This window comes from Scomber japonicus, chromosome 10 (genome assembly GCF_027409825.1).
Source record: "Scomber japonicus isolate fScoJap1 chromosome 10, fScoJap1.pri, whole genome shotgun sequence".
NCBI lineage: Eukaryota > Metazoa > Chordata > Actinopteri > Scombriformes > Scombridae > Scomber > Scomber japonicus.
The window spans coordinates 14,581,588-14,607,746 of NC_070587.1; the positions used below are offsets into that span (position 1 = coordinate 14,581,588).

Genomic DNA, 26,159 nt, shown 5'->3' on the forward strand with positions numbered 1-26,159 from the left:
TATTTAATGTATGCACACATGCACTGAATGTAAATGAGTGTCACCATGCTTTCATGATGTGTGGGTCAGTTACATTGCAGCCACTAGTCGGCCCGCTGCAGCCGCTGCAGCCGCTGTGGAAGTAAGCGGGCGAGCAGAGAGGATGCTGAGGCCTGCCAACCCCACCATACACCCATCGTTTACCCGGGACGAGTAGGGTCCGGACTATGGCAGCACCGATAGCGCATTTCGACGACGACTGGCCGCATTTGGATGGTTTCAGCATGGTTTCAGACCAGCGGCTGCTGCAGAAAGGCCGGATGGCCGCCGCTGCCTCGGGGGAAGAAGCAGCACCGGGGCTGCTGCTGGGTGATGATGATGATGATCTCCCCGAGCTGCACTGCAGCAGTCTCTCCCCGGGGGACACCGGTGCCTTTAGGTCCATGGAGGACCTGGTGAACGATTTCGACGAGAAGTTGTCCGCTTGTTTCCGAAATTTTAACACCAAGACGGAAAGCATCGCTCCAGTGAGTGAGATGACCGAGGACTCACTGGAGAGAGACGAGTGAGTGCTGCTGCTGTCTGTGGCCTGTAGATGTTTACATGTCATACACGATGTGTGGAGGCGAGAGAAAACCCATAGAAACGCATCTTATCTGCAGCAGGACATTTCATTCATCCTCTACCGACATTTGTTGGTAGAGGATATATTTAGGATGTAATGAGAGGAAAGCTACAGTGACAGCTACACACCGCTACAGCATGCTGCTTACTCCACAACAACACAACACAACGCAACACAGGACAGCTTTAATCCACGGAAATAACACACAATCTAAATTTATGATAAATTCTCCATAGATTCAGCCTTCATACGTTTGATATCGGTATCTGCCCCTAAATGGCTCATTAAAACTGATATTAGTCGATTTTAAAGGGTACTGCTACTTCTGCTGCTGATATTTGTGATTATTATGATGTTGAACTGTCAGTTATTGTCAACAATTTCGCACTAATATTTGATGGATCAGGCTCCTCCAATGAGATGGTTTTATTTTTTTCTTCTTTTTTTTTTTTTATCATTGTAAACCGAGTATTTCAGATTTTGACTGTTGTGGACAAAACAAGCAAGTTGATGACGTCATCTTGAGCTCCGGGAAAATGTGATGATCCATATCTGCAGGTTAACACTATTTTGACTAGGACCCAACCTATTTGGGATATTTGGTGGCCTCTCTCAAATGTGGTTCTCAAACAAAATGCTGGAGGCGTGATCTTTTACAGTATTACAATAAACTTTATTGTATAAAATTGCATCAGTGCACTGAAACAGCAAACGTAATTGCATATTTATTAATTATAATAACTATAATAAAACAGAGCAGAAAACATATGTAGGCTTTGTATAATTTAAAGCAAAAAAATAACATATATGCTGATACCGATATATTTGTGAATATCGGCTGACCGATATATTGGTCAGGCTCTAACAGACAGTCATCACCATAAACAATCGTGAGTTGCAGTTTTGATATCATTTTATTGCCCAACCTTATACAGTATGTTTTTGTCACTATCATCAAACAGATGGGAGATTTTTCTGATGTCATTTAAAGCATTAAGTGGATTTCACGGTGAAAAAAGAAACATGTTCCTGCAGGTTTTGGCTTCTGTGATACAAACATTTCATCATCAGTGACATTTTTTACTTTAAATGTTTCAGATACTGATACATTTGTAGATCTTGTGGGTTTTTGTGGACTTCTAAAAGTTTTTTGTGGTATCTGGTGATATGCTAATACCTTGATTACAAATATAGGTTCAGACAGATTTGGTGTGTAATGATGATAACTGTCAGTATAACTATGCTGTTGTTTCCTCATAGGATCTGGAACACTTTAACCAGTAACTATGGCCGTGTGATGCCTGTGGATTGGAAACAGTCTCGAACACGCTCTCTACATGTCCCCACGTTCAACCTGGGGGAGAAACCAGTGAGTGATTCCAAACCCTCCCTCCCCCCCGTCCCACTTTACCCTTCAACCCCCCTCTCTCTACTGTTCATCTCACAAATCTCAAATATTCATTGTGCCAGGGTTTAGCCTTTTGATTAAATTCCCTCCCCCTGCTCTGTTCCTGGCCAGAGAAAGAGTGATGTCACGGTGGAGCTGTCAGATGATGAGGAGCTGAGGGAGCAGCTGGACATGCACTCCATCATCGTCTCTTGTCTCGCTGAGGAGCCTCTTTTCACCGCAGAGCAGGTAAAGTTGCACATACATCAACCTTCAGTGGTGTTTGTCTCAGACACAGTTACAGAACATCAGTCGTAAAAATGCAGAGCAGCAGCTTAACAATGCTAAAATGTATCCTGCGTAGATTACTTATCCTCACTGGGATGTTTTTGAGTGTATCTGATATGTGTGTGTGTGTGTGTCGGTGCTTTGTGTAGGTCATCGAAGAGATTGAGGAGATGATGCAGGACTCTCCTGACATGGATGCACAGCAGAATCCCTCTCAGTCGGACCTCTCAATGCTTTCCTTGGATGTCCAGCGCTCCGATACCAACCCCTTCTTTGAAGACAGTGAGTATATGACAGATAGGACTCAGTAATACGTATTGATACATTCTCCTGCAGTATGTTATCAATCCAAAAACACTGGTGAAACAGCCACCACTGGGACCAAAATCATGATACATTCTCTTAAACAACCTTGACCTAATCCGCTTACGTTATTGGAAAATCTTATCATGTGTCATTAATGCTTTGCCACAAAGTGACGTCTTTTTTTTTCTCCTGACCAACAGTCAAAAAACACAAAAACATTTGGTATGCAGATATATAAAAAAGCAGCAAATCCTCACATTTGAGAAGCTGGAACCAGCATGTAGCAAGACATTACACACTTTTTCTGATTTTCTCTTATTTTTCAGTCATGATGTTTGATGTCTAAAGTAAAGAACAAGAAAATCAAGCGAAATCCTGCTGCTTTGTTTATGTAGCTTCCCAAGCTGGTCTTCCAACGTTTTAACTGTTAATCATGCAACGTTTTTCCACTAGAGGACACAAAAATAAAAACATAGACCTGGAAATTATTTATTCGATTATTATATATTTCGATTATCAAAATATTTTCTGATTAATTTTTTAATCAGATTAATTTTCTGTTAATCCACTAATAAATACATCAACAAATCATTGCAGCTCCACACTTAACTCTCATGATCTCTTAAAAAGATCCCTCTTTGACATGAGTCTAAATTTAGGGACACTAGTCTTTAAAACTTTGTGGGTCTGGAAGCATTTTATAATATACAGAATTCATTTTAGAATATGGTTAATTCAGATCCTTTTAAACTATATTTTGACACTGAGGTTATGCAAGACACATTATTGCTAACAGACTGTTGGAGGCCAAGAAATGAAGCCATGTGCCAGGTATGGAGGAAGAGAACAATACAGAGATGTAGAAGACAATGGAGATGATTGCATTGAAGTTATGTTATTGTATATCACAAATTGGATAACTCTGTGTGTGTGTGTGTGTGTGTGTGTGTGTGTGTGTGTGTGTGTCTACGGTGCAGGGGTGAGGACCCTAAGTGTGGCTGAGCTGAACGAGCGTCTGGAGGAGACGGAGACGGCCATCAGGAGGTTTTCAGAGGAGCTAGTGCAGCAGCTGGCTCTCAGGGACGAGCTGGACTTTGAGAAAGAGGTGAAGAACAGCTTCATCTCAGCACTCATTGACGTACAAAACCGGCAGAAGGAGCATCGGGAGCTGCTGAAGAAGAAGAAAAAGCTTAAAGGGGGGGCGTCTCAGGGTCTCGCAGAGAGGACGCTCGGATCAGTGAGTGCTTTATTCTTACGGCCTTGCTTTAAAGGAATATTAGCAACCAGTTAAGGAGTGTTATTGTAGTTCTCTCCTTTTATGAATGCTTGAAATGTCATTGATTTAATCATGACCTAATCATGTGACATCTTCAGATCTTTCTTTTTCACTGTTCCTCTGCAAACTGATCTGTCGGTATATTTCTGGGTCTTTTCTCATCTTACATTTCTTCTGCTTTCCTTCCTTCCTCCTCAGCGTTTCAGCGTAGAGGGACTCTCTTCTGTCATTCAGAACAGCTTTCGGCAAACTTTTGGGAGCGGGTGCAGTGAAAGACAGGTTACTTTCTATTTCTCTCTCTTTACAGCTTTACTTTATTCTTTTGTTTCCTTTCTTTACAAAGTACTCTATCCTTTGACTAGGAGCATCATCGTTCATCCTCTCATATCTTAATTTTCAACTTACCAAATCTGATATTACATTAAATATGGGTCTTCCCTGACTGTTATAATTGCATTTTATCTCCGTCACACTTTTGATATTTTGTCTTTTGAAATTCTCTCTCGTTGTCGTTGTTTTCTGACGGCTAGCAGTATTTAACCACGGTCATCCCTTATGAGAAGAAAGGACATCCTCCATCGATAGAGGACCTCCAGATCCTGACCAAGAGTAGGTTTCTTCATCCATACCATTAAGTCTTATCTCTTGTGTTCAAGTCATCACCACTGACTGAGAGCTCTTCTCTATCTTCTCTCTTTCTGCTGCCTTTCAGTTCTACAGGCGATGAGAGACGACAGCGACAAGGTGCCGAGTCTCTTAACAGACTATATTCTCAAAGGTGAGTTTTTTTTCTTCTTCTCGCACTGCAGAAACAGGTGGCGTGATATGTTGGCGGTATTGTAAGCCATGCCTCACAGAAACTGAAAAGGGTCAATTCCTGATCAATAGTGAAGTTAAAGGACCACATCAGTAGTTTTTCATGTTACAGCCCATTAACTACAAATCATGTGTGTTTTATATTACTTTTGACATTTTTCATTGTATATTGCAGTAATTTAGATACTTAGATAGATTATTTCCCTTCCAGGAAGCCATTGATGTCAATTTGATATAAAATCTTAATAGGTTAATAATCAAGTTTGCCAAGTTACACATTGCTGTACTTTACTGTTGCATTTGTGAACAGGCACTGCTTTGAAAACAGTCCATGTTGGTTCATTCAAGGACACAAAGATTTGTAAAAATTAAGTATTGCATTTATAAATTATATTGTTGGAAAATGTGAATGACAAACAATTATACACAAATCTGGATACAGTGACAAACATAATGTAAAAGGTTGTAGTTTGAGTTTAGGCCTGAGCTGTTACACCAAATAGGTCGATAAATAGTCAAATGCATCAAAAAGAAGTGTGTTAGCATGCAGCAGTCAGAAAACTTTCACTATAAAAACACACACGTCATACAAGTTTGAGCTGCAAGTGTGAGGAAACCAAGCTGAAACAGTGATACATGCGTGTAGAAGTCTATAATGTACATTTAACAGCCTGTATGCTCCTTCAGTGTCTCCTGCCAAAAAGACTTTCACTCGTCTTTTGAGTTCTTTCTTTTGAGTTTCCATTTCTGTTTCTTACTGTTTTACTCTGCCTAATTTATTGCTGCCTTACACCTGCTAGCTCTGGTGTGAACAATGGATGGAGAGGTTTGTGAGACATTCACATGTGATTTACACTGTCCTGATGTTGTTGCTCACAATGGGAGGGCGCCTCCTTTCAGCCACTGAGCTGTAGTGCAGTTTGACCCTGACTCTCTCCTTCTCACTTCTCCCATTTCCCCCAAACAGTGACACAGAGACTGGCTGAAGCATGGCTGCTTCTTATCAATGTCTAGACTCACTGACACACTTAAATTAGAGCCCTGTTCACCCTGCAGTTTTTATTTAAGACACTGTTGTATAATTATTAGTTATATAACACTGACTTCTAATTTCCTGCAAGTATATAACCTTTCAATTATCAAAACCTACTTCTGAAAAATAGGTTTCTAATGATCATTTTCACATGTTGATTCCTTTCATTTTTCCTCATCTTTGTCTCCCACTCTGTAATTTGCACCTTCAATGTCACCTCGTGCTGAATACTCAATCATCAGTCACAGCTCTGCTAATATTCATCTCTGCTCTCATTACAGTGCTTTGCCCAACGTAGACTGGAGGGAGGGTGCCTAACACTCAGGAGAGGCTTCAGGTAGTTCACTGTGGAAAGAAGATGAAGAGGACTCACTGCATTATTTTTTGCAAATACATGAAGCACACTTAATTTATTCCTGCATGTTTGTTTTTTTTACCTCAGGATGTGTCTTTTATTGTGTTCTTTTCTTCATTTTGTTGGATTTATTTTGTGGTTTTGTGAACTTTGTGTGTTCTTGTGAATTTTTGACATATTTTCAGTGTTTTTGATTGTCTTTCGCTGTGAAAGAGTATCCTAAAAGTGATCAATTATATAGGAAATATACCCAGGTGGATGTACCAGCATACTGTGGGAGCTGTACTGTTTGAAACATACTGAGCTTTGCTTTGAGTGTCAGCAAGACTACAGTGCAAAGGGCTTTGTATTTATCTAAAGTGCTTCCTGTCCACTGGGCAATGAACAAATGTGCACAGAGCACGTTAGGCTCCCGAGCTGATTGTACTTGTATTATGAACGCAGCAGCTGCAGTAACAGAGAATTATGAAGAGAGTTTAAAGCAACAAGACTGTAAAAGCATAAACAGAAGAGTAAAATAAGATTTTAAAAAGAAGTAGCAAGGGACAAAATGCATTTATGTAGAAAAATACCCCAAAATAACAAGTAAACTAGTTAGTTACACTAAACCAGTGTGAACCATCACATAATTAAAAACAGCCTTCCATGGAGCTGCAGACAAAGTGGCGCTGTCTGCTCTCCTGTCATCTCTGCTGTACACTACGTACATCTTCATTATTCTGTGGAAGGTTTAAAGTGTTGAAAGCCACTGTGTTGTTGTCTCGGCTGGAACAGTTTTGCACTGAAAGCACTAAACTAAACTAACTATGCATTTAAGTGAATATTGAATTGTGACTCTTGCACTGTCTTTACTGACTGGAGCTCTGAATCAGAGGCTCGAGTGTCAGCAAACACCATGAACGGGAATTCTTATTCTGTATGTACTTCTGTATACAAGCTGCCTTTGCCTGAACTTTTGTACATTTTAAATGACTTTATTTTCAACGAATGTTATCTTATTAGACTACTTATTATACCTGCTTTATTGTTAATTTATTCTGTAAATGTTTGATTTCAAATACACTGATAAAACCACCTCCTGTTTTGTCTTTGTTTATAATGAGGAGAAATTTGTAGTCAGTATTTAAATGGTTTGCAAGAAATCATAAAGCTGTTCTGAGTGTGTTTGCTAATGTTTGGAGATGAAACTTTGCATTGCATCAGTGTAATACATTATTTGGCTGTGAGGTGTGTCTAGTTGGTAAGAACACTGAAATCATCAGAGACCCGTCATCTTTTTGTCTTCTGGCTGAGGTCACTGAGGCTCTGGTGAAGAGTAGTCTAACGGGAATAACTAAATCTAAACAAATACTGATTTCACAACAGTATTTCTTCATTATATAAAACTCGAGTGCAAAACTCCTCCGCTTTGAGGAGAACCAGATGTTGCTCTGAAAATAGAACAAAAACAGGCAACCTCTGCCCTGTTGGAGCCCCTCAGTAGAGGCACAACAGACCCCCTGAACGATAAACTAAAGATTACAATCAAATCTAATCAGCAAGAAATAAAAAAATTGAAACAAAATAAAAAACTGTTCATGACTTGTTGTTGCTTTTAAGTGGCACAAAACAGATGCTGACTTTTGATAAATATATGGATTATACCATTTGTGTAAGAACTGTGACAAAATACACACACACAGATAAGCCCTCCCCGAATACACTGGTGACCTTACACATGTGGAAACCAAGTCATGCTTGTCTGAGCCCCGTTAAATGCTGCACAGTCCTGCGCACCATCCATCTCTCTTCATCATTTCAAAAAAAAGCAGCACAACATGGCTGTTAAACATCTGTAAAACATTTGTTCTCTCTGAGATAAGTTTTCCTTGTTCAACTCTGTGCCGCCACTGCGGGCGTGTAAAGCATAACAGTCTGTTTCTGGCCAGCACTCAGAGCTGAGAGGAGCGTTTGTGGTGCGGCACTAAAACGGTTTATTTACGGTGGATTTTAAGTGGTTTTCCCCTCCAAAGTATTATGGATGCGAGAAGGGTTTGCTGGATGTTTTGTCTTCTTCTGCTGGCACACTGCACACAGCAGCAGACAGCACCAAAGAAAAGAAATGGCAAGAAAGGTGGGACTTGATATTCACTTGACATTTGAAATGAAGACTGACCTTGCTGTTAAATCTCTGAATAACTTTTGAAGGAAGAATTATGTCTCTGAATATATTTTGACTTTTTTTATTTTATATAATTTAACAGACTCTTCAAACAATGCTGCAATTGAGGAACTGAAGAAACAGGTCAATGACATCCTTCTGGAGCTGAATTTGTTGAAAGAGCAGCAAGCTTTGCAAACAGGTATTGTTCTTGCAAATAAATTGTTTCATAGGTAAAATTTTGATTTTGATTCATCAGTTTTTTCCCCAGAAAATGTTTTGAACAGACTCACAAACATTGATCTCAAGAGAAGAAAGTAGGATTTGATGACACTGCTCACATGATGTTATGTAAAAAGGAAAAGTGAAGATAGGTTGGCAGACTGAAAATCAGGTTGGAAACACCAGATTAATAATGACACCTGATAAGAGCTGACTTCTCTAAACTCCACTTCAGTGTGTCTGAAAGGAACCAAGATCCTCGGCAAGTGTTTCCTGGCTAATCCAGTGAAGAAGAACTTCCACGCAGCCAGCGATGACTGCATCGCCAAGGGAGGCACCCTGGGCACTCCTCTGACAGGAGACGAGAACGACCAGCTCTACAGCTACGTCCGCCAGAGCATCGGCCCAGAGGAGCACATCTGGCTGGGCATCAATGACATGGTGACCGAAGGCCAGTGGGTGGACCAGTCAGGATCCGGTGTGCGCTTCAAGAACTGGGAGACAGAGATCACCCTGCAGCCAGACGGAGGGCGCAGTCACAACTGTGCCATACTGTCCACTACAGCCAATGGGAAATGGTTTGATGAGAGCTGCCGAGCTGAAAAGGCATCCGTGTGTGAGTTCAATATAGTCTGAAACCTTCTTTCTGACATTTACACCCATCTGTGCAGATAAACACTGCTTGCAGAAAAGACAGCCATCAGGTACATTCAGCAATACATTAAAATGAATAATGTGCTGCATCTTTCTTAAGCTCACATTTTCTTGACCAAGCCATTCAGATGTTGATCCATATCCGAGTGACTCCACACAGAGGTCTGGGACTTGTGGTTGTACAAGTTTAACTCACTGGGAGATGTTCAGAGGTTCTTTTACATACATGCTGATTCAATAGACTCATGTGCTCAAACATTACAGATAACAGGCAGCGAGGTAAACAGCACTGGATGGCTTGTCTTTGTTATGAGTATATCATCTGCTAGTTAACACAATAAAAACTACTTTTTACTGTGTGGCAATCATGAATTATGCTGCTTATATTCTATAATATATTACATTAATAAATCTGCCTCTGCAGTTACAACTCTGTCATTGTGTTCTTGCCCTTCAGCTGTTATAGAATGAATCTGGTGGTCATCAGAGGGAAAAAATGCTTATGTAACAACTCATAAAACAAGAACAAGCTGTTCCAACTGATAATAATAAACTAACAACTTGTTTTTAAGTTGCTGTCTTCGTCTCAGTGATTTCTCAAATTAATGAAACTGAATATAATCAGCAAATGCACATGAATGGCATGTTTTTGGAGTTTCTTTGAATAAATAATAAACATTATGGCCATGAATGAGCCCAGGAATCAGACCTGTAACATATATATTTCATTATGGCAAGGGGTATGTATGTAAGTTGACAGTCTAGAGAGGAAAATGTGTGGGGGAATGACTCCAAATCAACAGAAAAAACAGGGTTAACAGGTTAACTCCCCCATGAAAACACAAAACCTTTTCAATTTTCCAAACAGTTTATTATCTTACCCTGCAGAGGTTTCCTGGTCCTACTTTTATAGACACATGTGTGCACTCATTGTAGATGCACCCACCCACCCACACTTTTCCCATCAGTCTGCATTGGCAAATAAAATAGTTTAGTCACACACAAGGAAAGGTTACATCAGAACAACATGTTTAGACGTTTCCATGATACGATGGACATCCACTGATGTCAGCAGCTGAGAGTTTGTGGACAAAATGTCCTCATCTCAGACCCTTTAAATCTCAGTGTTAATGAGTCAAACTGTAAATCATGAATGGACATACTTTACAGAGCTGTAATAAAACATTCAGAGCGGTCTCCAATTGTCTCAGGAAACCTTATTGGTCAGGAGTGAGCCTGGATTTATAGTAACTTTGAAAGGGAGCTGTGTCTCCCTCTGCTGTTCAGTTCCTGAACTGTATGAGGTAATGTGTCTTTACAAGACGCAAACAAATGATTCAGTGTTTCCTAGGAGTTTGATTGTAAACCTTTGACCTAATTTTCCCTCAGATGAGACCTATGGATTTTCTGAAAACAAATATTCACTGTATAAATATTTTGATATTCTATGTTGCTATTTTATGTAACGCCATGAAACAGAAAATGTACAAAATCTTATGAAAACAAAAACTAAACTTTGGTTGAATGTAACTGAGTAAGGATGTGGTTTGTTGTTCCACACAGAACCAGTGAGTCGGTTCTCACATAAAAACATTTTGAGGACTTAAATTATAGCTAACTTACAATCTCGCCTTTAAAATCTACCTATTAACAAAGTTCAGTCTATCAACAAACAAACTGAGAAGGTAAGGTGCACATTTTTGGTCACTTTTTGCTCACTGACTGCACTAATGTCACTTAAGTATAAGGATTTTCGTTCTGTGTCCTTGTTGTCCAGAAGGAATGGTCTGTGGTCCTCAACATACAAAATATTTCAAATATAATATGGTCTCTGACTTGTGACTCTCATTCATCATGACAGACAAAAACAATCATTTAGCAATCAATGAAACAGTCAGAAGATCAGTCTTGAGATTGCCAAAAGTAGAGGTCCAAGAATGAACAAAAACACTAAATTTGTTTTTCTCATGGGCCAAAAAGACTAATAATAATCTATGACCTTAAGGTGTATCATTAGGAGTGTGATGGCATCTATGTAAGGCACCATTATTGGCTTAATGACATCCAGAAGCATCGATAGCAAGTACAAAACAAGAGTGATAAACAATGCAAAGGGAAGACTCTGTGCCCACACACTGCTGTTGCAATCCACTGCAATCCAGCTGTCATCAGGCCGTCATGTCCTGATGATGCTATAAAAGTGTAGTGAGCTGCAACAGCAGTGGAGTCCTCCCTTTTCAACAGTTTCATGATGAAAATGGAAGATTGAAAAACATGTAAACACCGCACAGGTTTGCTTCTCAACAAGCATCCATAAAATGTCCAGAAGTACATACATTTTCTCAAAGGAAAAAGTTAGAGTTAACTTAAGCTCTTAAACTGGTATAAAATGGTATGATTACGTACTGCTTTCAGACAAAAGCGGCCTCATCACAGATGAAACAAGGTAACAGTTGCAAGCAGGTCTGAACAGGGTTATTTTGTGGGTCTGGCTTTGGTGCAAAACTACGCTGAAGAGAGAGAAATAAGGCTTCTTGCAAGGCTGAACAGCAGGTAATCACACAGATGCCAGGGAATCAACAACTTAAAGTTCAAGTAGGTCAAGTGATAAGCAGAGAGCTGAATCCAATCTCTTACTCAGTTCCCTCCTTCTGGGTCCAGCCGCGGTCCCAGCTTCAGAGGAAGTCCCTCCTGGCTTGGGACCTCAGTCTGGTAAATCTCATTGTCCACCACGGTTTGGGTGTGGCTTGGAGGCCTGTTAGGAAGCGGAGGACCCTGTTGAGCTGAAAACCGAAACGACCGGTAAACCCCGACATCTGCGTTGTCGGCTTCGCTGTCTTTAGAGAACAGTGGCTTCTGTGAGTCTGTTTGCCCCGCGAAGGGCCGGTATGTGTCGAACTCTCCATAGACACCCATCTCTGCCCCCTTCTTCAGGAGGTGCGTGTAGACCAGCGTGTCCTCGATGGCGGCATACACGTGAGACTCGTTGTCTTCACGCGATTTAGGGAAGCCGTTTTGTCCTGGCAGGAAACTTGTGCCGTTGGGATTATAGATGGAGACCTGATGATCCAGCTTCTTCTTCTTCTTCCTGTTTGGCAGCAGAGAAAAAAGCCTCAGAGTTACAAACAGCATTACATGTATGGAGATATTATGAAATATAATCACACTGATGAGATGAGTAAAATATACAGATGAATAATCACCTGTTAAAGAAAAATATTAAAACTCAACTCTGGTGTTTATAGCAACAGTTTTATTGGAATTCAGTTTTATTAATGTTTACTTTTTTCTGATTTTGTTTCTGAATACTTATTACATTTATATATGAAAACTGTCATGACCACGCTGCTGACAGATTTTTCAGGTTAATTAGATGATAGGTTACTCATTAACACTAGTCTGAAGTTGGCTGATTCGGAATGATTTTGGCATTATGTTGCTACTCTGGCTTCAGGAGCTATCTGGATATATATGTTACCACTTGTTGCTCAAGAGAGGGGCAACAGAACCTTTTTCACAGCAGACTTGACTTGACTTGTCAAAGCAGGAGAAACTCAGGTACAATTTATAATCAGTCTGCTGCTCTGGTATTTTGCTAACCCACTTACTTTTGAAGCAATTTATAAGAACTGAACTGTTAATGTTTAAATCTGCACCGTGCAAATGGTCAATTTACAAGAAAGTGACGAAGCAATGGCAACACTACTGTCACAGTTTACCCTGTTTTTATTCACTTTAATAACACTTTTTTGTGTAATAATGTAAAGTTAATTATGTGTTATTGGGGAAAGTGCCATTTTAAATAATATAATATAAATGAATTCAATAAAACTGATGATGAAGCAACATTTCATAATAATGAGTTTAGTTTTAAGGATTTCTTTAATTATTTCACAGATGATTGGTTCCCTTACACATTTTACACGATTTATTCATGTGATTCTTAATTTGGTAATCTCTTTTTAATGTAACCAATAATCAGTTATTCACTTAATAAAAGCTCCTTGAGAGGATTTTAATTGAAGGTAGAAAATGAGCTGGAGACTGTAGAGTTTGTAAGATGCTGCTGTTTCTTTCTTTGGTGATTTCATGATTCATTTAACAGTAATTTCAAAGAGTTTAAAACACGTATGAAGAATAATAATAAACCTTGAATAATAAAACAGGTGTACTCACCTTACCACCACAAGGACCACCACCAGCACAATGATAAAAATGACCAACAGAACAGCGACTACACACAGGATGATGATCATAAGCAGGTCTGCATGAGAGAGGAAACGGATACAGTGTTTAATTTAATCTTTTCTGTCTTAAACAACATTAACTCGCTATGTTGCTAAATTGATCTCTGCATAATTGAAAAAGAAAGTTCTATTCCCTTCAAAATGGCAACGTTAGAAGCTTTTATTACAGTTTTAAAACTGTCTGAAATCTGCTTAATCATCAGTGGATACACTGACCATATTTTAATTATAGTGGTATAACTTTATTTATATATCATGTTGAGAAAAGCTGAGAAAACCAACTGAAAATGCTGATGTGAGGCTATCATACAGCATCTTATTTATGTCAATAGACCATCAAACATTATTTGATACACATGTTTTAAACCGGGAATTATGGAACAATGTTTTTTACAACCATGAACTATTCTGTAATAATATTTTTGAGTGTTTTTCACTCAAAATGTATACATTTTTATGGGCACTTGTGTCATTTCTCTTGTAAATTTGGTTCCTGCGGGGTTCATAGTTTGTTTGATTGACAAAATGATGAGTTAGACTTAGAGTCAAGCTTATGCTGCGAAAAAGGATGCCATGCCCAGTTTAAAATGTGCCAAACAAAGACAAACATAGACATCGGCAAAAATGAACCAAAATGAGACTAGATCCTGGAGAGTTAACAGCAATTTCTGTTAGAGGTACAAATAAAAAAATTTGAGTTGGGGTTTAACAAAAGTCAACAAAGCATGTGTTATCCATTAAATCTTCCAGTCCAAACAATCCAGCTTCTCATACTCACTCTGGCTCTTCTGGAGGGTGATCTTGGTGATGACGCTGAAGTCTCCTCTTTCAGGCATGCAGTTGGACATGTTGAGGTAGAAACTCTCTGAGACGCTGATCTCGCCCTTAGCCTCCTCGTCCTCCCTGCGGCTGTAGTCCTCTTCCACGCTGCCAACTCGCTGCACCCTGATGTTGGTGTGGCGGTTGCTGCACTTGGGCTGACTGAGGTTGGCAAACATGAGGTTCGCCTCCATCTTCGAGGGAACATTGACAATCCAGGAGACGGTGGAGTATGGCTTCATCCCAATCGGCCAACCAGGAGTAGCCAAAAGGACGGGAGTGTCTTTCATTGGAGATACAGTGAATATGTACCTTTCTGTGTTTGAAAGAAAAGAAAATTAAACATCAGTGAAAAAGGATCGTTCAGGAATTATGATTTAAAACACATCTTGAATTTAATCTTCTTGTTACCTGTTATCTCTTTTTTCAAACTGGCAGTCAGCAAAGGCTTGTAAGACGGCGTCAGTGCTTTGCCCCCGGCTCTGAACACAGTGACTGAAACGTTAGTGTGGATTTGGACCTTCTTAATGGTTCCCTGAGGGCAAAACTGTCCAATAGTAGTTCCATCATCTTCTGTCAGTTTAATGATGCTCTCATTGCATGGCTGGCCAGGTAGGGACTGTTTGAGAGGTACTTTGGGACAGGCCAGCTCCACAGTGCCGTGCTCAGGAGGACGGAGGTGCCAGGTCACACTGCTCAGATTGGCGGGAAGGCAGCTCGGCAGTGAAGGCACTGAGAGGTACACTGGAGACTTCGGGCAGTCTTTAAGTTGACTACATTCTGGGACAATGTGAGAAACATGTTAATGGAGGTCTTTTACATTAAGCTTTAAAAGTGAGTTAAAATTTCTGCCTTCATTAGGAACCATAATCCTCCAACACTTGGCAGAAGTGGAACAAGCTGTAAACCCAACACTGACACACTATCACCTTATGAAGTTAATACAGTGAACATACGTTACACATACAGCAGGTCGTGTCAAAATCACTTCCTTTTTCCTATAGTGCACTATATACACATGTAAATTTATCCACTAGATAGTTCCTTCAAAAATTCCACAACGAAACGAAAAAAGTAGTATTTGACATGTAACATGTATGACATGTATGCTACTTTCTGCTAACAATATATGAGTTAGTAAGTGTCTGAAATCTCAATTTACTGCTCACTATTGAGTAAACTATAGAGTGTCTGTTATTTAGGGAGAAGGGAATAAATACCCATCGTCATTGGATGGTTAATCTAAAAAGATTCATTTGTGTAGCTTTAAATAAAAAAGGTCACTTCATGATGGTTAGTCAATTTGAAACATACAAAAATAGCCAATAAACAACTCTGAGGTTAGTAACATTAATGTTTCCCATGTTTTACTTTGATATTCACTGTGAATGAAAAGTGATAGTACAAATTGAATGTATTATCAATATTATTATTGTAATTATTATGGACATCAAATCTGTTCTTATTTGCTTTAATTAAAATGTTTGGTTCTGTTACTTTCTACTGAAAAAAGAAATCTCCCAATCTTGCCAATGCAGAAATCATGTTCATTTCACTTTACATTCATCTATGGTGCAGTTCTAAAGAAGCTTACTTCTTTAATTTAAGAAGTATGTTGTGTGTATCCATATTAGAATACCAATATCTAGAAAGTCCACTAACTAATGATTGTGACATTCAAATTCTGTCTCTAAACAAGACTTGGGGCTCTAAAAATACGCAATTTCCCAAGAAGTGCTCAACAGGCTTTCTGTTGGATTTACCTATGACTTTCATGGCGGTGATGTCCAAGTCTTCAGGGAAGCAGTCCTGGAAAGAGAGCTGAGTAACACTGTCTGATGGCACTGTGATCCTCTCCTTCACCACAGAGTTCATCTTCATCTCGCAGTCAGAGGCCGGTCTCAGCTTCTCAATGTGAAGTGAAAGACCCCTCTGTGCCCTCAGGTCCACACTACATGACACTATAGGAAACAGTGCAGCCAGGCATGAGCAACTCTTTTATGGACACACATGTGAATCAGCTGAAATCAATTTTTCACAATCACATCAAACAGGGATTTTAAGCTGAGTAGTGGGTGATTCCCACTAAAGGAAGGGTTTCCTGTAATGTGCTGCGGCGTCATTAATGACTCAGCAGTGACGCAATCTCAGAGCTCCCCTAACCTGGGGGCTCAGATATGAAGCCCACTTGTTTAAGTCACTTTTTCATTACTCACCCTTACAAAAGCTGTCCAAAAAAACGGAACTGTTATCAATCCCCCACGAGTAATGGACATGCACCCCTGTTGTAACATGTAATCGAGATGATCTGTATATTCTAAGAACAAGCCTGCTGCGACATGTAGAGGCAACATCATTCATCATCTAAACAGCAAAACTTATACCAACACCAAATAATCCTCCAAGCAGCTTTGGCTTTGATGTAGATCAGCACTGAAATATCCATTGATAGATCTAATTGATCAACACTAAATGTATCTATTCATGGCTAAAAAGTGTTAACAGGTAAAACACACCTAAAATCTGCTCAACACAACTTCAAATAGTCTACTTTTTCATTTTTATATCTTTCTGAAATTCATAATGCTGTGCTATATAGCGGTTGATCAGATTAAGTAAGAAATCTCGACATAAAACACCCAGCACTGGTAAATTGTCATAATTTCTGAGAGACTAATAGACCAAACAGCTAATGTAAATCTGACTTTAAAAAAACAGCTGCAATGACACATTTTTTGGCAGGAGAACAAGCTTCAAAAACAACACTGAGATATCATCAACTGATTAATAATAGCCTATACACATCCAGTGCAACATTAGCATTAATTTGGAGTAAACTGATTAATTTAACTCTGATACTCTCCTTTGAGCTTTGTCTGTAGCTGCTAAATGCTCCACTATATTCACCAGTTGGTTGCTAATGCTAACTTTGTCTTTGTGATTTGGTACTGGAACAGGTAGCATATGGCTTTTAGAGCTTTTTTTTGGTTGTTCTGTGGCCTAGAACGCAAATGAGAGAAGAGAGAGTGAATGAAAACAGTTAAGTTGTGGGCTGTAAAACCAAAACAAGCTAAAAGGCACTAATATGCTAGAAGAGCTGAGACGACTCAAGTGTTGTCACAAGGAATTACACTTTTCACATTGCGTCCATCTGATACATTATTAATATAAAAAACATTGATTAGTACAGCTTTAAACATCAGTTAAATTACTTTTAAACCAATGTGAGGGATTTTGTGTCTTGTTTGTCTTAACTGCTGTAAACGCCTAAGCCTCAGGCATTTTCTTAAATCAGACAAGACACCTGGTAGCAAAACTGACTGTTTCTGATCAAGTAGGGGGTCAGCAAAGGTTATTCTTGGGGGGGTTTCTGTACTTTATTACTTTGGTACCTGTCTTAATCAAATTGCCACTGGGGGTTACAGTATAAAAGCTGAAACGGTTTGTTGCCTGGCAGAACGACCATGTGTCCTTCTCCGTGCTGGAATGCAATGAGTAAAGAGAAAGATTCATCACTCTGTCATCTGTGATCTCCACATCAAAACTGTTTTATACCTTAGTGTCAATCTAATAATCCCATATCATAACAACGCACATAAACAAACCAAATGTCATTGGGCTGAATACAAAACCCTCTTGGCAGTGGTAACATTTTCTATCAAAAGCTGTGACATAGGGCTATAGATATTGCATTGATATTGTAATGTAAGGCTAAATCTTCTTCAGATTTTGTATATGGTGATATGACATAAGTCTTGTCTTCTTCTGGTTTTAAAATGATGTCTTATTTGTCTTTACCCTTTTAGTTATTATAAACATTACTGTTTAGAATTGATCAAAAACCTCATTGTGTAAATATTTTGTGAAAGCTCCAATAGCCATCCCTACAGTATTACAGCAATATCGAAATCAAGGTATTTGGTGAAAAATATTGTGATATTTGATTTAGTTTGTATTGCCAAGCCCCAACGGTACCAAGACCAAAGAGCATCATCAAGTGCAGACGATGAGAAACACACCTGGTGAATTTGTTCTTGAAGAAGACACCTTGATGCTTAGGGAGAGTCCAGGAGAACCGCCTCTTCTCCTGTCCATCTCGCAGTTCCTCAACATCAGGGAGAAGTCCCCCTGATTCTGGGTTGGCTGGGTCTCCATCAGACTCCGCACCATCGCCACTCTGCCTTTGCCGTGGTACTCCACTGCAGTCGCCTTCTTCAGACAACGTGGCTGTGTGAGGTTCAGGAACTGAACAAATGCTGTTTGTTTGGCTGGGACTTGAAAGCACCACTCCATCACGTCGTCGTCAGGAAAACTGTCAGGGTAGTTTGGCGAGAACAACTCTGAAGACGACGTCCCTTGTGGTAAAGTCAGTTTAATTTTGGCAAGAGCTAGAAGGGCAAAAAACACAAACTGTCAAATCATTCAATCTTTGACACACGAGACAGAGAAGATGTTAGTAGGACGCCAAAATCTAAACTTACACTTGATCTCCTCCCCGACAGACACATCAAACTGGACATTTTGTAGCTTCTGACCTGCTGGGACCTCCACAGAAAAGCTCCCTTGATCCAGTATCTGAGCACTGGTGATAGTACCTGTCCTGCAGTATTTCCCTAAAGTCACATTGCCTGTACGCTCAAAGGCCTGGAGGGTATAGGTGTGTCTATCTGGGCAGGTCACAGATGGATTAACCTGTGTCAAACCTGTCTTGGTGAAGTCTATTTGTATTGCTTTTGGTCCAGAAGCTTTCAGGTTCCAGGTGAACTTGCGCTTAAAATCAAGCAAAGGAAGCGAGCTGGAGTCAGCCTGGATGATGTGACCGTTGCACGACTTTGTGGTACATTCTGAGAAGACATTTTCACATAAGTCCATGCATATAAGCTCTGTAAAATTATTTTATTACTTTACAAGATAACCAGAGAAGAGACGAAAAACCTCTTACCTATATTTCGTACAATCTCCACGCTGAAAACATCTTGAGGTCGGGAGCACTCAAACTCCAATGAGGCAGGAGCATTATCTTTTAATAGCACAGATGTACTACATTGTCGTGTGCGTTCAGCCACTGTGCACACTTTGCACCCTTTGACCTGACTACTGCTGATGCTGAGGGTGGTGCCTCGGTCAGGGATGACAGTCTGCTTCTCGACACCTGAATAAAAAAACAAAAAACACAGAAAGAACAACTTGATAAAGAGAAAATGGAAGATAGACACATACCGGCACTCACTGTTGATATGACTAATGCTGACAGCTTGGCTTCACTTCACATCATGACTAATCAGGCCTGTGCTGAGCAAACACAGCCATGTTCGGCTACGTGCTGCTTGATTCTATTGTCTCACATATCCTGGTTTAGACTGAATTCTTTCTATATCTAAAGAAAATTCTAAAGTGGACAAAGGGACACAACCTTTAATTTAACACGACACATCAGCCAGGCTCCGTGAAGCTTTTGAATGATGAGTCTTTGTTGAGTAAACAACAGGAAAAAAGATTAAAAAAATGATTCTACACAGAGCCCTTCTTCTTTCAGTTTTGTTCTCATCTTGATCCTGTCTAAAAACTTAATTTACTCTGACAGGACTAATCAATACACTCATCCAACAAATAATCAACACAGTGAATAGCATAATAACAACAGCTTACAATTATAATTCAACAATGTGATTTGAAGAATAGTGCTTTCTATTCCTTAAAATAATCCTCCACCTCACCAACATTTCACAGCTTTCTGGTTGATTTTGTCAGCTATTTTATTCGTGTTAAATGTGCTTCTCGTTTTTTTGTAGGCTAAATCATGTTTAGTCAACCTTAGTATAGTCTAATAGTATAGTATAGTATTTTAGCCATCAGATTATATTGAACATTTCAGTCAGTCTAGTCGATCTGAAACCAATATTTTTTTTTGTCATTTTAGTCAAACTTATTTCATACAGATTTTTATCTTATTATTTAATGAAAAACACATTGAATGATTAAGGATGCAGCTTTGCAGAAAGTGTTTGGTCTGACAGCATCAATTTAAAGATTACATTCGAACATGATTAACAGATTTATTCAACAACTGGGGCCCAATACTCTCTTCAAAACGAATATAAAACAATGAGCTGTACAGACAATTAAATGGTTTTAAACTTTTTCAAACCTTGCCTACATAAAAAAATAAAATTAAACATATCTGAGGTCGGTGTTAACAAGAAAAAAAATAATTGTGTAATGTCATGAGGTTAACAAAATTGCTGCCTAGCAAGCTGGTTCACATGGCATCAAGTGAAGCGGTTTCTAGGCTACCAGGTGCCATAAAATCATGACTTGTGCTATTTCTGTGCCACCCTGTCAGTTTACAGAGCAACTCATGTTTGTTTGTTTTTTAAATTATCAAATATTTTTTATCAGTTCGCATAACCTAACTATTCAATTAGTGACGTATAGGGGTTATTGATGTATTTGAAGGTCCAGCGTTTCTCAAATATTTTACTAGGCAACCCTATTTTCTTTATTGAAATATAACAGAGATCCATAACAGGTTCTAAAAGTAACACTTCTTGGTAAACCACCAAAAGTGTCCCAATTTATCTAAACGTGACCTGAAGTCTCTGAAATCTCTTCCAACCTGTGGCTGACCTACAGTGCACCTGAACGCCTCTTTGTAAACACAGAGCAATCGCTGCGGGCTGTGGCTCCTCACTACAACCTTCTCCTCTTTATTAAACGAACATAAAGACATGTTTTGGTAAAGTATAGTAAAAGAACATTTTACTATCGTCTTTCTTTGTTAACAATAAGTTGATAGTCACAGTGAGAAAAAAAAGCTCGTTGACAAACCTACAAGCCATAGTTTTAAATGAAGAAAATGAAGAGTAGACTTACCTGATACAGTAAAGACAATGAAAGTAAGAGAGAAGAGGATCTGTAGAGAGACTCTGGTTGTTGATGAAGACATGCTGTCACACAGTTTAGCTCTATAACTTCGATCCGGGTGGAAATCGATGTAGATCTGCGCATTATTTCAAGGCTTTCTTGTCCACAACTACCACCCTCCTGCGCCACATTTTCCTGTTGTTTCTACGTGAGGCTCAACTCCCTAAATGGTGAGACATACAGCAAATCTTCCACTTCCTGTGTGTGTGTGTGTGTGTGTGTGTGAGTGTGTGTGTGTGTGTGTGTGTGTGTGCGCCAACGGCGAGGACACACCTGGTCATATAAAGGCGTGGTCAGGTCGGCCATTTTGCCAGGTGCAAAGTTCATTCATGTGTTAAAACCACAATACATCCATTGTTATATCATCCATGATACACTGAAAACTCAATTTAAATGCAACAAATACAAAGAGACTGACATTATAATAATATAATAATTATATAATACTAATATAATATAAATATTACGGTGAAACCTAAGAATTAAAGTTCTTCTAATGTAGGCTATTTTTTAATTGCAGAGATTCACAGGAAGAATATGCCTGGTCTCTGGAGACACTCGAAGTCTCTGGTCTTTCAGTTTTTATTTTTACACAAACATTGATCCTCTTCAAATGATTATTCCTGGCAGGCATATTGAATGCTCCTGTTTCAGGGTAAATAACTCAAACAAGTCTCAGCAGGACGTAAACAGATATGCTGAGAAGTTAAATTGATAAAATCGCGGAAAATGCCAAATGATCTGCACTTTACCCTCAAGCTCTATGGCAGTTATAGTAATGTTGACCATGTAAACACCTCCGACCACTTCTCCAGAATTGTAATCATGACAGAAGAGAGATAACCTCTCCCTGAAAGTTAAACACGCTTGAATCATGGTGCATTTTCATTTTCATATTAAACTACTCATCTGTAGAGTAGCCTACATAAAATATTCAGAGCTTGCACCGCTTGGACCTGCATTATGATAATAATACTGCTTATTATTCAAATGACTGCTTCCAATAATTTAACTCCCTGAAAAGGGCCATTTTCATTTTGTTCTATTACTTTGTATTTAAACACATTTTACTGATAATACCATTCACCTCAAAAGAGCAAATGCATTTATAAAATATATGATTAATGTATTTTCTTCAAACTTTACTCAGCAGCAATCTAACCGAAGACAACAATGAAGGGAGCAGAAAAAAATGAGTTATGGCCGTAAATTAATGGTGAATCTTGCACCTAAAAAATCCTCCAGATTTTCCAAAAATCTTCTCATTTGGATGACAAGCTGACAAGCATTCACTTGAAATACAGTAAAATCCAAATTGATATATGCTACAGAGAACAGGTCATAGAGAACTGAAATACAACCTATAATCAATTTTATTGAAACCGTTGGAACATGAATACAAAGAAGCACGTATATTGAACCTGACATTATAAATCTAACAATATAAATATTGAAAGCCTCTTTGTAAGTCATAAACAACATCTATTTTTTAAGAATGTGTTGGGGGGGAACTTGGGGGAAAAGACTTTTACATTTACCATGAACATTACTGTAGATTAAATATGAGACATCACAATTTAAAGTTCAGTTTCCAGTGCAAAAAGTCCTACACATGGGATAAGGCAAAAAACTCTCTATAAAGATTAAAAACTATAGGCTACAAACACTGTTTGAAGAGAAAGGTGTGCACAGTTTGACAGAACCCAGGCTATAGGAAGGCCTACAAAAACACATTGGTGTTGGTCCCAGTATAGATAACTATTGGCTATTATAATCCGTCATACATTACCTTGGTTGTCCTAATGAGGCCGGCTATAAAGGGTTAAAGAACACCCAAAACTAAAGCATTTGATCAAAAAAGTTATCCAAGGCTCCGCATCATCATCACCATTCATCCAGGTGAACAGTAGAATGGCTACAATTATCGTATAGGCAGCACAGGCTAATTACCAGGTGATAAAGATTATTTCAGTTATCTGGGTCTCCTCTGCTCCATCCCATTGGGCAGAAATCCTGCAATGATCGGGACTGGCCATATGAGAGCAGCAACACTCCACACAATGATCACCAAAGTCATGAAACAAGCCACAAGTGTTGACTCGATCGGCTTCCTGTTCAGCCTCCAACTTTTGTCCCCCTTCAGCTCATCGAGGCTGAAATCCACGCAGCAGAAAGTGACCTGATCCCCGCTCTGCTGGCCCCGCGCCCGTCCCTGGCCAAACCTCCGGTACCGAGACAGCCCGCAGCCCACGCACAGCCTCAACTCCTGCTGACCCCCGGTGACCCCAAGGTGCTCGATGACGACGGGCGATAGAGCCCTGTTGAAAGCCGCGGAGAAAAAAGCCCTTCCGTGGTTGTTGGTGGTGTAGATGAGCACATCACACTGGAACCCGAAGCTGCTGTCCCATCGAGCCACCAGCGAGGTGGGCAGGAGTCTCTGGACGCTCACGTTGCACTGGGACAGCGACTGCAGGGAGGAGGAGGAGGATGATGATGAGGAGGCATCGGACGAGGCTTCGCTCTCCTCCACAGACCTCTTGGAGAAGCGCACGTCCACCTCCAGGTTGGCCAGGAACCTGTTGGAGGAGTTGATGGGTGGCAGGAGCAGGTCTTCGTCGCTCCAGCCTTGGCATCGCTGGAGAAGTCCGGCCACCGCGGTGAGAGCCAGCAGGAGAGTCGGAGAGTTGTTCAGCATGGCACAGGGCGCGTCTCTCCTGCTCGCATGGTGCTGTGACGATCCGCAGGCGACGGACGAGGCAGTGTTTGAAAATGCCAGTCAGCCCGTGATTTTTAAAAACGCAGCTCCCGATGGAGAGATTCAAATCCCTGCTCGACTGGTATAAATGGAAACGTCCAATGTCTGTCACATGTGCGCATCCCCCCTCCTTCTGGATATTTTCCTTATGACTTGATCTCCAGATGTAGCCTGCAATTGCTTCACAGGAGAAGCAGTTTTGTGCGCTGCCTTCATCACAGCTCTGAGCTCCACTGCCTCTCTGTCGCTTCAGGTGTGTGAGCGCTTAGCACCAGAGGAGTGGTGGTAGTGAGGGGGGGGGGGGGGGGGGGGGGCTCCTCTAGTGCACAGGGACAGAGGTTCAACACAACACCTCCACCCACTCAACAAGTAACACACTCTCTCTCTCACACACACACACACACACACACACACACACACACACACACAACACATACACACACTGACAATCACACAACAAAACATTCATGATTAAAAAATGCAACTACTGATCTCGAGGCAAAATTTCAGCCCTGATCTGTTGATCAGCAGATAACTCCATTAGTGCTGCAGTTTTTCTCTCTACTATAAGAGAAGAGTGTGGATTACACACCGTAAATTTCCCCATCATGGGACTAATAAATGAATATCTTATCTTATCTTATCTTAAGTAGCCTAATACACCAACAGAACAGCCTGTGGCAGCATACTGAGCCCTCAAACTGCTCCTTTGAGACAAAGCCACTTCAGTGATCCTGCTCATTTCCTATTTGTTTCTCTACTATGGTCACTTAAAGGACATGTTTTTCATCCTGAAATAATTCCCCCTTTTCATGCAGGCCGTAATAAGATCCTGTGGCTCAGAAGGTAGAGTGAATCGTCCACTAATCTGAATGTCAGTGGTTCAATCCCCAGCTCATCTAACCCACATGTTGAAGTGTCCTTGGTCAAGATAACTCACTCCAAATTACTGATGTCTGTGCATTAGATTATGGATGAATGCAGTTTGTAGTGTAAAAGTGCTTTGAGTGGTCAGGAAACTGAGAAGGCGCTATAAGTGCATTTAAAATGTCATTACTTCCTATGTCAGTCCCGCTAGAAGGTCAAAGGGCATCGTGCAGCGTTATTAAGTCACTCTGCCGCCAGACAAGCACCAGATTTGTTTTGCACTAGCTAAGAAACTAAGAATGTTTCAACTTCACTCATGTTTTTGAGCGCACTGTCAACACAACAACCACTACATCCTGCATTGATGATGTATTTTCCTGTTATGTGCTTGTTGGAACTGCATCAGGATGCTTTAGCGTTTATTGTGCCTCTGATTGACTAGTTCTCGTTGCCTTTGCTGGTTGCGTTGGTTAAGAATGGCTAGGGTTACGGTAACAATATCAGGGTAAGCCAAACAGAGGCTGAGTAGAAAAGCAGTGGGATCCATAATAATGCATCCCAAACCACCATGGCACAATGTATCACACAATACATGGTGGACATTTACACTTGTATTTAGCACTGTCCATTTGTGATCCAATCATGTGAGACACATTTTATCCAAAGTGTAAACAGGGTCAGTGACAGCATGACAGTGAGCCAGCCTGAAAAATACAGGGACCCTGAAACTGAAGCAGATAAATGTAATTAAGTGAAAAAGACGAAATTTGTGGTAAATGCATTTTGCTTAAAAACTACACTATAAAATTCAGGTGGGGAAATAGTGTACTTTTATGTTTTTATTGATTTATTTGGCTGAAAATCAGACAGACATGACAAATTTTCAATTTCGATACCGATTCAAAAAAACTCTCAGTTATCCTGAGTCTTGACATCAGTGGCCTCAGTGGGTGTTACATCTCTGCATATGAGGAAAGAGATGGAAAAATATTTTTGAAAGTAACTCACAGTTGAACACACTTCTAAATGTGATGTTTTAGAAGCATGATGGCAATTTTAGTGGCAGAAAAAACATCAGATCAGTCATGAAAGCAATTGGCTACATGGCTATCGTTACTATAGTTACAACATGACCACAGGTACAGATAAACAGAATAGACTGTGATATTTAACGGCAAATGCAGTGCACGCAAGGTTCAAAACAAAAAGCTCCAGGGCGTGAGATGAATTCGGAGAGTTAAATTTATGTAATTGTCAATCCATAAATGACTCATTCATCACTAATAAGGGTCTCAGTGTGTGTCAACTTGTCACAGATAGTCCAACAGAAAGCAAGAATACAAAGGCACTGCCACTGATTTCTATTCTCTCACTTTACATTTTCATTAATTTGTTGGGCGACATACACATTTTAAAGACTCTAGTTTGTTTGCAGTAGCTTTAATACCAAAATCAGCATGTGGAAT

The 26,159-nt window shown here is 39.9% G+C and overlaps 4 protein-coding genes across 4 annotated transcripts; 2 read left to right on the forward strand and 2 right to left on the reverse strand.

Moving 5' to 3' along the window:
- The first annotated feature begins 206 nt into the window (after positions 1-206).
- On the forward strand, positions 207-6,087 carry fez2a (fasciculation and elongation protein zeta 2a). The gene is made up of 9 exons (XM_053327576.1): positions 207-544; positions 1,865-1,973; positions 2,124-2,240; positions 2,429-2,561; positions 3,563-3,822; positions 4,060-4,140; positions 4,395-4,470; positions 4,574-4,639; positions 5,992-6,087. The coding sequence occupies exons 1-9, from the start codon at positions 207-209 to the stop codon at positions 6,006-6,008; spliced, it is 1,197 nt and encodes a 398-aa protein (XP_053183551.1). The 3' UTR covers positions 6,009-6,087.
- A 1,797-nt stretch (positions 6,088-7,884) lies between these two features.
- Positions 7,885-9,227, forward strand: clec3ba (C-type lectin domain family 3, member Ba). The gene is made up of 3 exons (XM_053327575.1): positions 7,885-8,178; positions 8,309-8,407; positions 8,663-9,227. The coding sequence occupies exons 1-3, from the start codon at positions 8,082-8,084 to the stop codon at positions 9,061-9,063; spliced, it is 597 nt and encodes a 198-aa protein (XP_053183550.1). The 5' UTR covers positions 7,885-8,081; the 3' UTR covers positions 9,064-9,227.
- A 2,198-nt stretch (positions 9,228-11,425) lies between these two features.
- LOC128366836 (CUB domain-containing protein 1-like) lies at positions 11,426-21,377 on the reverse strand. Its single transcript, XM_053327604.1, has 9 exons — positions 21,332-21,377; positions 19,090-19,299; positions 18,629-18,991; positions 18,167-18,535; positions 15,911-16,108; positions 14,559-14,927; positions 14,107-14,463; positions 13,258-13,345; positions 11,426-12,169 (listed from the first exon to the last, which is right to left on the reverse strand). Exons 1-9 carry the CDS (start codon positions 21,375-21,377, stop codon positions 11,719-11,721), a joined length of 2,451 nt encoding a protein of 816 aa, XP_053183579.1. The 3' UTR covers positions 11,426-11,718.
- Positions 21,378-22,965: 1,588 nt separating this feature from the next.
- Positions 22,966-23,828, reverse strand: LOC128366807 (transmembrane protein 158). Its single transcript, XM_053327574.1, has one exon. It carries the CDS (start codon positions 23,764-23,766, stop codon positions 23,044-23,046), a length of 723 nt encoding a protein of 240 aa, XP_053183549.1. The 5' UTR covers positions 23,767-23,828; the 3' UTR covers positions 22,966-23,043.
- Between the last annotated feature and the right edge of the window lie 2,331 nt (positions 23,829-26,159).

Bases quoted from the DNA above. Each gene is read 5' to 3' on its own strand.
- LOC128366836 (XM_053327604.1), bottom strand. From the start codon at position 21,377: ATGGCCGACCTGACCACGCCTTTATATGACCAGGTGTGTCCTCGCC. The intron at 19,300-21,331 runs GTTGGCGCACAC...TTTTTTATTCAG, and splicing joins TGACCAGGTGTGTCCTCGCC to GTGTCGAGAAGCAGACTGTC. The intron at 14,928-15,910 runs GTAAATCCAACA...ACATTGTCCCAG, and splicing joins CACCGCCATGAAAGTCATAG to AATGTAGTCAACTTAAAGAC.
- LOC128366807 (XM_053327574.1), bottom strand. From the start codon at position 23,766: ATGCTGAACAACTCTCCGACTCTCCTGCTGGCTCTCACCGCGGTGGCC.
- clec3ba (XM_053327575.1), top strand. From the start codon at position 8,082: ATGGATGCGAGAAGGGTTTGCTGGATGTTTTGTCTTCTTCTGCTGGCA. The intron at 8,179-8,308 runs GTGGGACTTGAT...ATAATTTAACAG, and splicing joins GAAAAGAAATGGCAAGAAAG to ACTCTTCAAACAATGCTGCA. The intron at 8,408-8,662 runs GTATTGTTCTTG...ACTCCACTTCAG, and splicing joins GCAGCAAGCTTTGCAAACAG to TGTGTCTGAAAGGAACCAAG.
- fez2a (XM_053327576.1), top strand. From the start codon at position 207: ATGGCAGCACCGATAGCGCATTTCGACGACGACTGGCCGCATTTGGAT. The intron at 545-1,864 runs GTGAGTGCTGCT...GTTTCCTCATAG, and splicing joins GACTCACTGGAGAGAGACGA to GATCTGGAACACTTTAACCA. The intron at 2,562-3,562 runs GTGAGTATATGA...TCTACGGTGCAG, and splicing joins CAACCCCTTCTTTGAAGACA to GGGTGAGGACCCTAAGTGTG.